This window comes from Epargyreus clarus, unplaced genomic scaffold (genome assembly GCF_041222505.1).
Source record: "Epargyreus clarus isolate Ecla_fem2 unplaced genomic scaffold, WU_Ecla_fem_2.2 ptg000002l, whole genome shotgun sequence".
Taxonomy (NCBI): domain Eukaryota; kingdom Metazoa; phylum Arthropoda; class Insecta; order Lepidoptera; family Hesperiidae; genus Epargyreus; species Epargyreus clarus.
In genome coordinates this window covers 9,034,874-9,052,050 of record NW_027332210.1, presented here as the reverse complement: position 1 = coordinate 9,052,050, position 17,177 = coordinate 9,034,874, and the positions used below count along the sequence as shown (strand labels likewise).

General features: G+C 35.4%; 1 protein-coding gene across 1 annotated transcript in view; it reads right to left on the bottom strand.

Annotated features, from left to right (window-relative positions):
• Nucleotides 1–234: 234 nt before the first annotated feature.
• The window catches only part of Ethr (ecdysis triggering hormone receptor), a 119,193-nt gene continuing 102,250 nt past the window's right edge, over nucleotides 235–17,177 (bottom strand). Inside the window, exon 4 of the mRNA XM_073079856.1 lies at nucleotides 235–3,369. Coding sequence (XP_072935957.1) covers nucleotides 2,277–3,369 — 1,093 coding nt within the window. The 3' untranslated portion in view covers nucleotides 235–2,276. The remainder of the gene's footprint in view (nucleotides 3,370–17,177) is intronic.

The window sequence follows — 17,177 nt, the reverse complement described above, 5'->3', positions numbered from 1 at the left end:
TAGAATGACGTCACTAAGCTTATTATGTATTCATCCAAACCAAACATATTTGCAAAATTTCAACGGAATCAGTAAGGTTATCTGGTTTAAAACTCAGTTGTACGATTTGACATTCACATACTAACAGGGATTTTATTAAAAAGCTTATAAAAACCCAATTATAAAGTTGGTGCTATTAAAATAAAAGGGTTGATGAAATAAAATGCATCGATAAAACGTTTAAAATATGTTTATTGTAGCACATAAAGGCATGTAGATATTTGAGATCTCTAGTTGTTTAAATGCATCGTAATTTTATCTGATTATAATGAATATCAAACATTTGGCCTAAGCAGACTAGCTACTTTTAGCAGCGTTATTGCGTTTTGGAGATTTTTTTATAATATAGAAGTCGCAGACGAAAATGGTCCATCTGATGGTAAATTGAGACTGTCGCGATGGATATATGTGATCAACACTAGATAAGATTAGATTCTGGATAGATTAGACATGCACCGCTACCCCTGAATACCTTCAAACGAGAACACAGCAGCGCTTAAACTGTTATTAGATAGAAATGTAGGTAAAAAGGTGTGGCGGTGGTGCCGTCAGAGTCGAACCACAAAAAGTTCCACTACCTTCAAAGCTGCGACTGGCGCTCGAACCTATGTGTGTAGCGTTTAGTTGCTGCATTTAAACATTAGTTTTTAAAAATATTAAAAATTAGTTTTATCAGAAAAACACCTAAATCTCCAATCGCAAAAGCTAAACGTAGCACATCTGTTGAGGCCCTTAATTGTACATTATAGAGGAAATGTTACATTATTATAATAGAGTACCTATTGTCCATTTTTAACATCAATGTATAAAAATTGAAATATATAGGAACTTACTATACATATACAATCATTGATATACTAACGAAAGGACTTCAGATCTTAGTATATAGGTTTCACTTCCAACTACAAATACAAAAAAGAGATACAATGGTGGAATTACTGACATTAGGTATAGCTAAAGACCAAAAAGAGGCAGTGCAATTGGCATTATGTGCAATAAAATGAAGCAAAGTATCACTTAATAAAAAAAGCAAACTTAATAAAAACATTGATTAAAGACGCATGGCGGTGCGTCCACCGAATTCTGGGAATTTCTGGGAAAATATGTGGTCCCAAATGTGAAATAAAATTAACAGGGTTTCTTAGTAACGGTAAAGATTTATTTAAGTTGCTAAAAAATAATACTTGTCATATATTTTTATCGATATTTTTTTCTTGAATTGAGTACTAGATCTGCCGTCCATTAGTTAATATGTCAATATACATTTAATATACACTTTTTATTTGATTGTAATAGCAACCGGGTAGAGTACCTGATGGTCACTGCGTGCATCTGTAACTCCAAATATAATTGGAGGCCTATGTGATGTTCTGCAGATGCGTTGCTTTAAAGGTAGAACCTTCGTGGTTTGACTCCCGATGTAACATCACAACTAATCCTGGCATCACATCCTGACATCACATCTTGACATCACAACTAATCCTGACATCACATCCTGACATCACATCTTGACATCACAATTAACCAGAACACAGCAGTGTTAATCACTGTGTTCAGGTTTGATATGTGGAAAGAAAGGAAATATTTGAACGAAGTAACTAAGTGGTCAGTGTCATTTCAGGTGGTACTTGAACCCAATCGGGGGTTGATTATAGATGTCCAGATAGCGACACCACTTTAGCGATTACCATCAAGACACATGTTCGTTCACTTCATGCATAATATTAAAAAAGTGGTCATTGCCGACATCTCCACATACACGTGAACAACAACGTTAAGATGTTATGAGGCAGAAATAGTTGTGACGTAGTTTCAACCACTTCACTACGATATCTTTTTCATTTGTTCCTATATTTTATCTAGTCTAGCTAAATGCATTTATTTACTTGGCATGCGGCCAAACGCATTGAATACTGAATTATGATAGTTCAGGGAAATAAGACAAAAACAGATATAATCTCCACGTTTTGGGTAGGTATAGGTTGTTGAGTATCATCTGAAAAAGGAAAACATCCTGTATACAAAATTTGCAGAAATTCAATCTTTTTATACAAATCTCGAAAAAAAGTATTAATATCATGTGATAATAAAAGAAACAGGTTTTGACCTAACAAAATTAAATTAGTTTTGCTAAAAATATTAATGTGTTAAACATTGTTATTTTCTTAATATTTACGAGTATGTCTTATTTCTTTGAACCGAGGTACACAATATAATACGTTCAATACAAAACTATATTAGACAAAACTTTCGTTACTTTTAAAGTCGTATACAAATATATTTCTATTTTCTTGCGCCGGCACGCACACGAATCTGTTCCTCTCACACTTGTCCTTAACGTCTAACGTTACAGAATATACATTGTTAGTCTTAACATCTAGGTTCAGTATTTGTATTTGTTTATTGTTCTCTGTATCTTGTACATCGATATTATGAACGTCGACTTGTATATCAGCTACTCCGTTAACAGCTTTAACGATAACGTTACTGTGTACACTATCATCGATAATATCGCCTAAATTATCGTTCAGTTCGTTCATCGCGGCGATTATTTTCATACTGTTACGCCTAGTGTTCTCAACGCTGACTATTTCACCCACTTTCATTTGTTGGACCTTTGTTTCGAAAATTTCTTTCGCTTCCTTAACTTTCTTGCTGTCTCTATTAATGAAGTGTCTTTGGGAGGATGCTCTGTTGCTGTACCGTCTCCAAAAGGAATCCGACGTGTTTTGACTGCTCGAAAATCCAGTAGAAGTGGTCGTATTAAATGTGTCTCGTCTTTGCATATTCTCTCTCAAGTTCCGTCCACATCTCATCAATTTATTTATCCTTAACAGCTTAACGAACCCGTCTCTAAATTTCGATGACATCAAATTGTATAATATTGGGTTTATAGCCGAATTTAAATATAACATAACTCTACAAAAATATAAAAGTATATAATAACCGTCGATACCTAATGACATTATTGTCTCTGGGGGGAATACGATGATCCAAAGAGTGAGAGCTTTGAAGGGTAGGAGACATACGAAGAATGATAAAACCACTGTTCCTAGCATGAGGATGACTTGTTTCCTATACCTTACAACATTACCAGCGTTGTTGGAGTTTTTACTATGCTGTGAGATAATCACTGGGTTCTCCATGAGGTTTTTGGCGATGACGCTGTACAACACGAGGAGTACTCCAAGAGGGATGATGAAGAAGATCGCGATGATGAGGATGAAGAATAAGGCCGACCAGAAGGTGTCTGCTTGGGTCAAGCAGACGGGCTGCTCTGTTCCATCGAAGTATCGCTCGTGGGTGAATGTCGCCACTCCCAGGATTGGACTGAAAAGAAAATATTAATATTAGTTTTATACTAATTATTTGTAGTCGATTTTCGTGACGAAAGTAGTTCATTTCACCGTTAGAACACTTTATGAATAAATTAAGTAGTAGACTTGCTTGTTAACAGTAATTCATCTCACCGTTAGACCTTTTTATAATTGAACTATTATCACATCTATTTCATGTTTATAAGAACAGTGTTACTGACTGCTGTATACTGGTTTGAAGGGCGTGCAAAGAGAGTTAAATTTACAGCAAGTTTTCATCTCATCTCATTTGAAGGTGGTAGAACCCTTTGTGGTTTGACTCCGGCGGCACCACCGCCACACCTATTTCTACCTAATAACAGCAGTGTTAGGTGCTGCTGTGTTCCGGTTTGAAGTGTGGTAAGGGAGACAGACTTTTCCGAGGCGTTCCAGCTTAGTCCTCAGGGGTAGCGGCGCATCTGTGGCCGACCTCAGGTAGGAATATCTAATCCTATCTGGGGTTGATTACAGATGTCCATGGGTGGCAGGAGCCACTTACCATCAGGTGGACTGCATGCATGCATGCTTTTAAAAATATTTCACAAATCTACGTTTGAATGTAATTTAAATGTTGATTCAGTTTTTCAGAAGCTTCTGTTTTGCGTAAACTACGAATAGAACATAAATTTCCATTTTGGTTCTCAACAAAACAACTTTTTATATTTTGTAAGCCGGACCTGCTTTGAGCATGATGCTATTTTTTTAGTAGTAAAATAAACTCTACAAAAAGAAATTAAGAGGACTAGCTCTGAAAGTTAATCTTATACAAGTCGTAAGCTTAATAATGATGATGGAGATGACAAAAGTATGATGTCAAAAATAAACTTTACGTTATATTACTGACTAGTTGACCCGGCAAATTTTGTGCCGCCTCAAAATCTATTTATCAAATATATTTCATATAAAATATAGCCTATGTTACTCGTGGATAATGTAGCTTTCGAATGGTGAAATAATTTTTAAAATCGGTCCAGTAGTTTTGAGCCTATTCATTTCAATCAAAGAAACAAACAAAGTTTTCCTCTTTATAATATTAGTATAGATAGATGTCCAAAAACATTACTTTACATAAACATCCGGATGTCAAATAGAATTAAACGGTTAATTACAAAATGGTGAAGACGTCACTGCCTACACAATTTATAATTACGCAGACATTATTTGAATATTGCAACATATCCCATACAAAAAATAAACTTTACACCACATTTCTGACGTCTATCACTGCACAAGTTTAATTGAGTTCACATTATTTTAACGTTGCAAAATACTTGACAAAAAATAAACTTCGAACTAAATTTTGGACGATCAAAACATAACATTACAAAAACATCTGGACGTCAACTAGAAATAAACGGCTAATCAATAAATGACTACGTGACGTCACTATCGACACTTATAATTGGGTCCAATTTTTTTTATATTGCAACATACCCTATACAATAAATAAACTTTACACCACATTTCTTGACAACAATAATAAACTTTGATCTAAATTTTGGTCGTTCAAAAACATTACATTAGAAAAACATCCGGACGTCAAATAGAATTAAACGGTTAATCGATAAATACTGACGACATGACGTCACTATCTATACTTTTAATTGGGTTTACATAATTTTAATATTGTAACATACTTGACAGAAATAAATATTGCGCTAAATATCGTCTAAAACATTATATTACAAAACATCTGGACTACAAATAGAATTAAACGGTTAATCAATAAAAACGTGACGTCATTATCATTTTTAACATTGCAACATACTTGACAAAAATAATAAGCTTTACGCTAAATTTGAACGTCCAAAAACATTACATTACACAAACATCTGGACGTTAATTAAACTAGAATTAAACGTTTAATCGATAAATGCTGACTTTATGACGTCACTATCTATACTTTTAATTGTGTCCACATCCAAAAATATTATTGCCAATATTATTAATATATTTTGCAACATAATTTTATCTTATTTTACATAACCATATACCTAAAACTAACACAAAACAATTAACACAAAAATTTTATAAATAAAATAAATGAGCCAAATCGCTGCCTCGAGGAAGTTCACCCAAGATACTAGATATATACACATTATTTCAATATTGCAACATATTTGACAAAAAAAAAAAAATTTTGTACTAAATTTTGGACCTTCAGGAACATTACAAAAACATAACTAGAATTAAAGGGTTAATCAATAAAAACGTGACGTCACTATCATTTTAATATTGCAACATACTTGACAAAAATAATAAATTTTACGCTAAATTTCGGAACATTACAAAAACATCTGGACGTCAACTAGAATTAAAGGGTTAATTACAAAAATGCCGTCACAAAACTATTACAGCTGCGCTGGCGAGCCGCCAAAACGCCGTTTGCAGATTTCACTTAAGCTTATTGGTAAGTTTTTTGAAAATATTTCTTTGTTGCTGACAGGCTTAGTAAGCAATTTTTGCTAGTTATTAATATAATATTTCCGTAAAACTCGTTTAGGTTTTTTAAAGACGTAACAAATGTTTCATCTTTATGCCAGCATCTCCACATCTATACTAATATTATAAAGAAGAAACTTTGTTTGTTTGTTTGATTGTAATGAATAGGCTCAAAAACTACTGGACTGATTTTAAAAATTCTTCCACTATTCGAAAGCTACATTATCCACGAGTAACATAGGCTATATTTTATATAAAATATATTTGATTAATAGATTTTGAGGCGGTACAAAGTTTGCCGGGTCAGCTTGTCTCTAATATTAAAGGTTAGGGATCAATTTAGGTCAGATGGTTATAAAATGCTGATAGTGCCACTACCTATACACATCTGCAATCAAGTCCATATAGAACGGAGACTCTACCTGAAGACGATCACGGATGGATTGACGCTCTGAGGACTAAGTTGCCTCATATGTAACTCAGTCGGCATCTTAACCCTTCCACTGAAACGCAAAGTCTGCTTTATACTAGAAATCAGTTTAGTGGTGGTATCTTCCTGACTCTGCTAGTTCTACTACCGTTCTACCTTTTAATATAATCAAAGATATACAAGAAAGGGTTCACAAAACCTTTACATGTAAATTAGTTAAGTGAAGATCTATTTCACTTCGCTACATGAGCTTTTGGCTTCACAGATTCATCCCTTTTAATTAATTAGCAACCCTAGTTCCTTCAAGTTTCCGAAAAACAAAAAGTGTTTATGTATTCTGAGTAAATTAATATGCTCTCCTCGTAAGCATTAATTAGATCTCGTATGTAAAACACATACTTGGGGAAGTTTATTAATAAGAGCATTTGCAAGGTTGCCAACCGTATGCTTACTTGTACAAATACGAGATTTGTGGACATTCGTTCGAGGTACGAGGACGCTATCATTATCATCAACCCATTCCTCTCCCACAGCTGGGTACATGTCTCAGAATGAGAAGGATTAGGCCATAGTCCACCGCGCTGGCCAAGTGCGATTGGTAGACTTCACATACCATTGAAACCGTTTTTTTAATACTTCAAGTATGCAGGTTTCCTCACGATATTTTCCTTCACTATTTAAGCAAGTGATTATTAATTTCTAATATACACATAACTTTGAAAATTAGAGGTGTCACTGGATTACTGGCTACGTTTTACTGGGTTTTAAACCTTGGATCCCTCGATCAAGAGACCGAGTTTCTTAACCTCTAAGCTAATCATTGCTTTTTTGCTACGCTGGACGCTAGCAGCCTCATACAAATATGTACGAGATTTTGATTATAGGAAGGTGGTATTTATTTTAAAAGGAATTAGCGGGTACTATCGAAATGGTCATATATACTCGAGCTGGAAAGTTGAATGAGGCACCCATTTTAAAAGTGTAGACCTTTTACGATGACAAACAAATATTTCAGTGATTGCTTCGTCCTGGCGACGTTTTTTTTTCATTGACATAGTACTTATATACATTTTTTTAGCTGATAAATACACATTTCAGAGATTTCCGAGATTAAGAGAGTCAAAAGGCAAAATACGAGATTTTTATTTGTTTATGTATGTAGAAAAATTCTACGGTTGGCAACCCTGACTATTTAGTAATTGGCGGGCTTTTTAGGTAGTGGGTAAATAAATATATGCCTTTCTTGTGTTTTAGGTGAGCCTTCGAATGCTAGACAAACACCTTTCGAAATAATGTAGGTCTAGGCGTCTCTTCTGTTTTACGTATTCCGCATTCGAATCCTAGGGAGATAATTTTCGAAGTTTAATTGTTATTAAGACATTTAAGTGTATATTGCTACAAAGCTTACTGTTTGAAATGTAATTAATGTAAAGCAAGTTAATGAAGCGAATTTTGTATAAATATTATGTAAAAATATAGTAGGTTATTAAAGAAGATAATAAAACCTACTGAGTTTATCGCCGGATGCTCTTAGTTGAGGTTATGTACCAATCTGGTAAGGTATAAGAGAAAATATAAGTGACAATTTGGTGCCCCCGAAGCTCACACAGATAAATTTTATTAAGTAAAAATATCATTTAATTTCATTAATTATAAATATAATTGAAGTGGCCGTATCTAAATATAGATTTGTGTGAGGAAGCTAAATCTTACAGTAAAATGTCAGCTCATATTACGAATCTCTAAGGAACAAAGTTAAATCAGGTTAAACGAAGCGTATTACAAAATAAATGAGTACGTATAAAAATGTTATAATTTTCTATTATTAAGCTCCAGTTCCACTTCTTCTATTAATTTATGTTATTAATTTGTAAATTATATTTTTTATAAAACATATAAAGAAATGCTTTAAATGAAATTAAATATTAAATGTCTTATTATAGTTTAAAACAGTAATGTTAAAATTTACTTTTTATTCACTGACAACATTAGGGAATATATCCCAAGGTTAAGAAGTTCTCCTTATTATTTTCAAAATAAATTAAATAAGAAAATAAATTCCAGCAGTGGAACTCAAAAGGCTGTTGTATGGAACCAACTCTACTAATTGGCACTGGACCAACATACCTGACTCTACCCCTATCGTTGTAAGCTAATTCAGTGATAGAGTATCTCTACCGACTCAACAGAAAAAGAAAAAAATACTGAAGCAATTTACTTTGCCAGGGATCGAATCCAGTACACAAACATCAAACTTACATACGAAATCTTATGCCTTTAATTAAAACGATAACAAAATTATTATAGGGAAAAACACCCTGAAACCTTTCGTGTAGTATACAGTACTGTCCTGTAGTTCCGGGACCAGAATAGGGCTACGGTATCCCCTGCCTGTCGTAAGAGGCGACTAAAAGAGGCTCGAACCGCCCGGCCAGCGACCCCGGGAAGGACGGCGGTATGTGTGGTCGCATACCGTCGTGCACATCGGACAGAGTGGCGAGCACCACTCTCGCCTGGGCGGAGCCCGATGGGGCAAGGCGCTAAGAGGACTCCGGTTGCGTTCCTTTGGAGATCCCGGAGTCCCCTACGCAGCGCCGAGGACGGCCACCGGGGGGGTTTTAGTGCGGTAAGAATCCCACATAACCCCGTGTCCCTCCCACGGCATAGGGTACCTTTTGAAGGTTTCCCCCTCGTAAACAAAAAAAAAAGTATACAGTACTGCGTCTATAACCTGAATTTGGTAACGTAGAAGCACAGACCTTCTTTATATGTCCATGGGCGGCAGTAGCTACGTATCATGAGATGTGATATGCGATTGATTGTCACTTCTATATCGTAAAAAATATCTGATGACTTCTGATGATGATAGGCCTCTGATAGAATATTTGAAATCCTTTTTGATGTTGCAGGCACACAAATATACATTTATATATACATACATACAAATACATAGATGAAATTTACAACTTATGATCAACGTGGATTACATTTTTTTTTTTATAATATAGGAGTAGCAGACGAGCATGCAGTCCACCTGATGGTAAGTGGCTACTGCCGCCCATGGACATCTGTAATCAACCCTAGATAGGATTAGATATTCCTACCTGAGGTCGGCCACAGATGCGCCGCTACCCCTGAGGACTAAGCTGGAACGCCTCGGAAAAGTATGTCTCCCTTACCACACCCTTCAAACCGGAACACAGCAGCGCTTAACACTGCTGTTATTAGGTAGAAATAGGTGTGGCGGTGGTGCCGCCGGAGTCGAACCACAAAGGGTTCTACCACCTTCATACATGCTTGGTTGCCACTTCGATTTCTAAAAAAGTATATAGGGAATAAAATTGAATGGTATCGACATATAAAAAAATATATACAGAATCAGAAATTCACCATTACTCAGTATTATTCTCCCAGGAAAAATCGTATCTACAAAGATAGAAAGACTCCGCGAATCACGTAAAATAACGAATTACATGTAAGAGAGAGTAAGTAACCTTTGCTTAAATAAAATACTCATATCCCAAGACGAATATTTAGTTACTCTTGTTATTAGGGCGAGGTTACATGGTGCGAAGTACGTTTTGAAAATAAATACATCGAATTAATTTTAATGTTTTATATTAAATGTTAATGTTTAATGATAATATTAATAGTAATTATAATTTTCTTTAATAATATTGTATGCCCATGAGGCCGGAATATGAATTACCCAATGTACACCTATGTTTTTAAATCTATGTTCCACAATAAAGTTATTTGATTTGATTTGATTTGATTTGAATAACCGAACGTATTATTATTTTTATAAGATGATAGTAGTAGGCGAGCATGATATAAGTAGACAGACAGTAAAGAAGGTGGTAGCATCCTGTATGGTTCGACCCCGGCGGCACCAGCGCCACACCTATTTCGGCCTTATAACAGCAGTGATAAGCGCTACTATATTCCGTTTTGAAGGAGACATACCTACTTTTTCGAGGCGTTCCAGCTTAGTCCTCAGGGATAGCGGCGCATCTGTAGCCGACCTCAGGTGGGAATATCTAATCCTATCTGGGGTTGATTACAGATGTCCATGGGCGGCAGTAGCCACTTACTACTCCTATATTATACATGAAATTCCAGAGATTTCTTTACTTCTCCATTCTTATTCATATTTGTCATCGTGTAAGCTCTGCATTAAAGCTCCAAGTCAAAGCTCTGCGTAGGAAGCGCTAGGTGCTCTGAAAATACAAATTGGTGGTATTACTACGTCAGTTACTAGCGACTACCAAGCCCTAATTCAATTACGTCGACCTTTGTTAAACAATACTAAGTATTTAATTACCAATTGATGTAGACTTTGACAAAATTTACAGGGATTCTTAGTTTCTCCTGTTTGTTTTTTATTGTAGGTAAAAATACGTTATAAAATACTCGAAATGATTACGATTCGTGAATTTAGAAGACATTACTTATTATTAATGAGTTTACGTGCAGTTAAAAGTAAGCGGTTACTAAGAGAAAAAATAAATTTGATAAATATCTCATAACATTGTGTACGGAACCCGTATTCTAACTGGCACAGAACCAGTTTTTAATTTATACCCAATCTAACTATGGTGCAAAATTATGGCGCAGATTCTATCCGGTATGTATGTTAATGGGATATTCAAGCCTACGCTGTTATTGTTATCATACAATAAGCTATAACTCAGCTTCTTGCAATATCAGTCTCAGGCGCTGGTATGTTTAGGTTAACAAGATTGGAACATGATTCATAGTGAAGATATCTGCAGTCATCATAGATTCATAGATAGATAGGTAACTAGGAGTTATTATAAAAAAAAAAAATAATTATAACCTATGTTACTTCCATAATTTATATGAATCCAACGACACCCCACATATTAAACTCCGTCATGCAGTCTGGGCTGTAAGGCGTGCCAAAAGATTGTCAGCTAATCATTACCTAATGTACCAAATTATTATAAAAAGCGGCAATATTATGTAAACATTTTATTGATTAATAAATATTATTATTATTACTCTTCTCAGTGGACTGAAAGTATGTGTGTACTTATGTACGCTACGTGAAAAGTTTACTTCTTTGGAGTAATTATTAATTTTAAAAGTATTTAAACGAATTTTATCTGAACAATCGACCAGTCACAAAAGTCTCTTATACATGCAGGTTTCCTCATGATGTCGCCGTAAAAGCAAGTGATAATTAATACACAAAATCATCGAAAAATCATCGAAAGTGCGTCACTGAAATTTCAACCCGAGATTCCAGACTGTACCCTTACCATGAGTTTTTACGTTTTGACAAATATGACTGTTTTGGTATTTGTTTACGAATTGGCCCATACGATTTCCTAGTTCTGATACAATCCGCTAGGGGCGCTGATTGGAAATTGTATGGGCAAATACGTAAACAAATACCAAAACAGTCATATTTATCAAAACGTAAAAACTCATGGTAGGGGTACTGAGTCCGAAGTTTACAGCATTACGATATCGCTAATTGCTACTATTTGCCATTTGTACTTAGCAATCTACTCGATGGTCTATAGTAGCTGTTGCATGAGCCTCTATCAAAAATCACAAATTAAATTGAAATTTACCTGACTTTACATTTAGGTACAACCTCCGAAAAATGAGTTGAAATACCTCATGTCAATGCCTTGTCCCACCCATAACATCAAAAAACAACATCGTTTAACAATGCTCTTCCTAAGCAGATATAGGTGAAGCGATGCCTTCGAAGTCAAGACCCGAAATATCTACCACCTTTAAATGGTACTCGTAAAATGGGATTTGTATATTTTGCTTGTGTGTGTTCCAACACATCACAGAATTCCAGTATTTACGAACCGTATATTTATGGACGACATATTGGGTGAATCCATACTATAAATAATATAAGAAGGTATTGTTTAAACTCAGTTATGTTAATGGCACCGTTTAAGATTTCGTATTGTTTGCACACAATGCCGCTGTAAGTTATTGCCATTCGCAAGTTCTGTGGCTAAGTAGCTACTAAGTAGCTAAGTACTTAGTGCTTAAAGTGAATAACGTTGATAAATAGCAAAATAGCGTGCTATTTAATACGTTATTATAGCGGTTTTGTCCACGATTTCGTCACTGTTTTTTTCATCATCATCAACCCATTACTGTCCCACTGCTGGGCACGGGTCTTCCCTCAGAATGAGAAGGATTAGGCCTTAGTCCACCGCGCTGGCCAAGTGCGTATTGGTGGACTTCACATAACTTTGAGATTTTTTTTTTATAAATCTCTCAGGTATGCAGGTTTCCTCATGATGTTTTCCTTCACTGTTTAGCAAATGATAATTAATTTCTAATAAGCACATAACTTCGAAAAATTAGAGGTGCGTTCCTGGGATTTGAACCTCGGACCCCTCGGTCAAGTGGCCGAGTTTCTTAACCACTAGGCTATCTGTTTTTTAACGTTATTTAACTCCCTTTCTTTTTCGTATCATGCTTCATATTATCTGTCATTCTTACTTGTCTCTCAAATCTGACAGATATGATATTATATGCACAAACAAAAGGCCACTTATCACGGGACGCTCCATTAACATTAATTTGTAACACACCATATCATTATGATCGCAAATAATTATTGTAATACACTAGTTTTTTTTAGTTAAACGAAACTTTAAAATGCAAAGAGTTAAAAATTTAAATTAAAATACCAATTGGAAAATAAACAAATCAACATTTTCTACATCCTGTATACAAACAAAAATCTCATGGTATTCTTAATTCAATCTCGCAGACTATTTATACCTTAATGTAGTGTAAACAATGGCCTACTTAGTAATTGAAGGATTTGTGGGCGCGGTTACTTATAGCACATTATACTGATCGTAACAATGGGTACAGGAGTGCAGTTAAACGCCCACATATACAGGGTGATTTATTTTAGATAGTATTTTTATATTCATATCAAACTTTTATTATATACTAGTAGAGGGTTAAAACGTTATTTTTTCCTGCAATTTAATGTAATTTATTTCTATAAACCTAGGTTATTTTTATTAAAAAATATAGTTGGGTGAAGCGGATTATTTAATAGCAAGTCTCTTGAAAACATTGCATTGTTATCTTTAATTATAAAATACAAACTCAGAACTTATTACAAAGAGAAATTAATTTATTAAAATGTAAATTAATTAGGTTCGTTATCGTCTTTGCGAGATCAAATAATGCGTTCATGGAAAATTGTGACCACTTACCGTTAACTTGTACGTATATTACCTTTTTTTTTGTTGACGAGGGGGAAACCTTCATCATGACTAGCTTTAGTGTTTTCAATTTCAAAATTTGGAAATGTATAATTTGGGCGAATTTCGACGACTGTGTGACTCAACTCATTTAAAATATCCCCTTTTTTGTTCGGATTTTTACACCCTGTATACAAAAAAAGCACTGTGCATTCAGAATATAACCAGAATTCAGAATTCAGAATATTATAAAGGTGGTAGAACCCTTTGTGGTTCGACTCCGGCGGCACCACCGCCACACCTATTTCTACCCAATAACAGCAGTGTTAAGCGCTGCTGTGTTCCGGTTTGAAGGGTGTGGTAAGGGAGACAGACTTTTCCGAGGCGTTCCAGCTTAGTCCTCAGGGGTAGCGGCGCATCTGTGGCCGACCTCAGGTAGGAATATCTAATCCTATCTGGGGTTGATTACAGATGTCCATGGGCGGCAGTAGCCACTTACCATCAGGTGGACTGCATGCTCGTCTGCTACTCTTATATTATAAAAAAAAAAAAAAAAACCTTCAGATCCATTTCAGGCTTTAATGCTTTTTACAAATCCCACTTAGTCATTGAATAGTAGCAGTATTGTTTATCACAATGGTAACAATAGAATAGTATACACCTTATTAATGAATTGGAGGTACGATTACCTTTCATTGTTTAAATATTTTTGAAAAAGTTCGCTACTATTCTCTATTTATCCCATTGCTGGGTACTGATCCCCAAATTTGGGACTGACCACAAGCCCTTTAATATTCTACAACACGGATTTGTAAACGGAAGTACAAAAATGTTTAGCAAGACAATTTAAAATATGCATATTTCCGGTTTCCGGTTCTTTGTCTAAAGCATTTCCGTTTCATTGTCCAATCCAAATCCAAAATATTTACATATCAATTATTCAAATAAGGGAGTAATTAGGGGTCTAATTGAATTTAATTACGTTGACACATTCGAGTACTAAGTTGGATCGCCTCATGTAATATCCTTACCTCATACCAGTACCCTTACCATGAGTTTTTACGTGTCGACAAATACGACTGTTTAGGTATTTGTTCACGTATTGGCCCATACTATTTCCAAGTACCGACACAATCCGCTAGGGGCGCTGATTGGAAATAGTATGGGTAAATACGTATAGTATGAGTAAATACGTAAACAAATACCAACACAGTTATATTTGTCGACACGTGAAAACTCATGGTAAGGGTACAGAACACAGCAGCAATCTTCAACAAACCAAGTGGTCTTCCAAGGGGCTATAAGTTAAATAATAGACAAAAAATCTTTTCAAATTATCTCTTTATATTTTTACACCAATAGGCATTTACAATATGAATATTTATACGTAATAGTGTAAGAGCCGGTTGCGTGATAACTTCAACCATCTGTTATTTGATGAAAATATATATGATAATGTCGAACTTGTTAAAATATAGAACTAAATAAAAGTAATTTTTTGTTTTGCTTACTTAATACGAGTATATAAAATGTTGATTCAAGTAATTATATTTTAAAAGTATTTATTGTAGTGAAAGGATTTGTTGTTGAAAACTATCCTGTTGGCATGACTCTCCTCTCAGAATGAAAGAATTCAGGCCATAGTCTGCTGCGTTGGCGAACTGTGGGTTGACAGACTTCACACATCCTTTAATTTCCTTTTAAGAACACTTAGGCGTGTAGATTTACAAACAAAATTCTCCTTTACTTGTAAAATAAGTGATAAATAATTAGTTTCTAATACGCACATAACATGAAAAATTAAGGCGTATTTGATATTCGGTCCTTGGATACCACTAAGCCATCACTTCTGCGTCATTGCGTCTTTCTTCTAGGTCAATGCGTCAATACTTATATAGGCACCCTGACATCGTGTGGATTATTTATAATCAGACAGATGCAGTAACCACGCGACCGGCTCCCGTACTATAATATCTTAGAATAAATATTTTGGCTAACATTCGTGTACTCACAAAACACTTACATAACTATGACAATATTGCACATTCCACTCCAGTCATATTAAATTCTTCGAACAATTTTGAGATATTAATAAAATCAGGTTTAATATAAAAAATAACTACCTTTATAGTTTTATTTACACCTACAAGCACGTAACGTGTCAGGCACGTAACAGATACGGCACAGACACAAGTTGTTGTATCTACTAACAAGGTGTTTGAATATGACAGAAATCTTCGTGGTTCGATTCCGGAGGCACCACCGCCACACTTATTTCTTCCTAATAACAGCAGTATTAAGCGCTTATGTTCTGGTTCGAAAGGTATACATATAAGGGAGTTATGTACCTATGAGGCGTACCAACATACTCCTTAGGTGAAGCAACGGCTTTGTGGCTTACCTCAGAGTAAACTAATGTCTTTTCTTATCTGGAATGGTCCATGGGCGGCAGTGGCCACTTATCATCAGATGGTCTGCATGCTATTGTTACAATAGAAGTAGCAAACTAGCATGCAGTCCATCTGATGGCAAGTGGCCATTGCCGCCCATATGTATCTTTTTTTCTTCTTTTTTACTGTTATTTGTTCTTTTTTACTTAAGTGGCTACTGCCGTTCATGGCCATCTGTAAACAACCCCAGATAGGATTCGATATTCCTACCTGAGGTCGGCCACAGATGCGCCGCTACCCCTGAGGACTAAGCTGGAACGCCTCGGAAAAGTCTGTCTCCCTTACCCACACCCTTCAAAACGGAACACAGCAGCGCCTAACACTGCTGTTATTATGTAGAAATAGGTGTGTCGGTGGTGCCGCCGGAGCCGAACCACAAAGGGTTCTACCACCTTTAAATCTGTAATCATCCTCTAATATGACTCCTCAATAAAACGGACCATACACTCATAGCTATTCCTGAGAAATTCGGAATACGTATCATTCCCATATCACGCCAACAAAAACAAAGCACTTACACACCTGTGATTAAGTAGAAATGGGTGGATTAGAGCCGAAACAAAGAGTTGTATAATATAAATATTGTGAATCCGTATAATTTAAGTAATATTTTAATGTTACGTGTCTGTCACGTATGGTGTCTGTAGGTAATATAATACGAGTGTCACATCTGGCAGCAGATTCAGCCCCAATTGTATGTAAATTTTAAGAAGATAACCCTATACGCACAAATAGAATGATAAAGTTCCATTTACACCAAACGGATACCGTGAGAACTCACGAAGCGTTTTTTTCCGTCGCCGCTGCAGATCCGCAACATGTCTATTGGAACGTTACAATTTTTGGTTCAAGTGTGCAAAAGTTAGAGGGTGCTAGTTTTAATTGTTGTGTGATACAAATATTCTCTGTGACGAATAGTTTGCCTAATAGATCGTGAAAACGATTTGCACCCCTTTTTAAGATAACTACATAATCTGTGTCACCAGACGGGTAGATAGATTTTAAATTTTTGAGGATTAACTTTAGTTACACAATCTATTTATGAAACTTTTGTATTTTAAACTGGAAGCCAATTCATACGATAACGTATCCTTCATCACCCCATTACTGTCTCACTGCTGGGCACGGGTATCCTCTCATAATGAGAAGGATTAGGCCATAATCCACGGCGCTGTCCAAGTGCGTATTGGTAGACTTCACATACCTTTCAGGTTTTTATTTTTTTTACAAATCT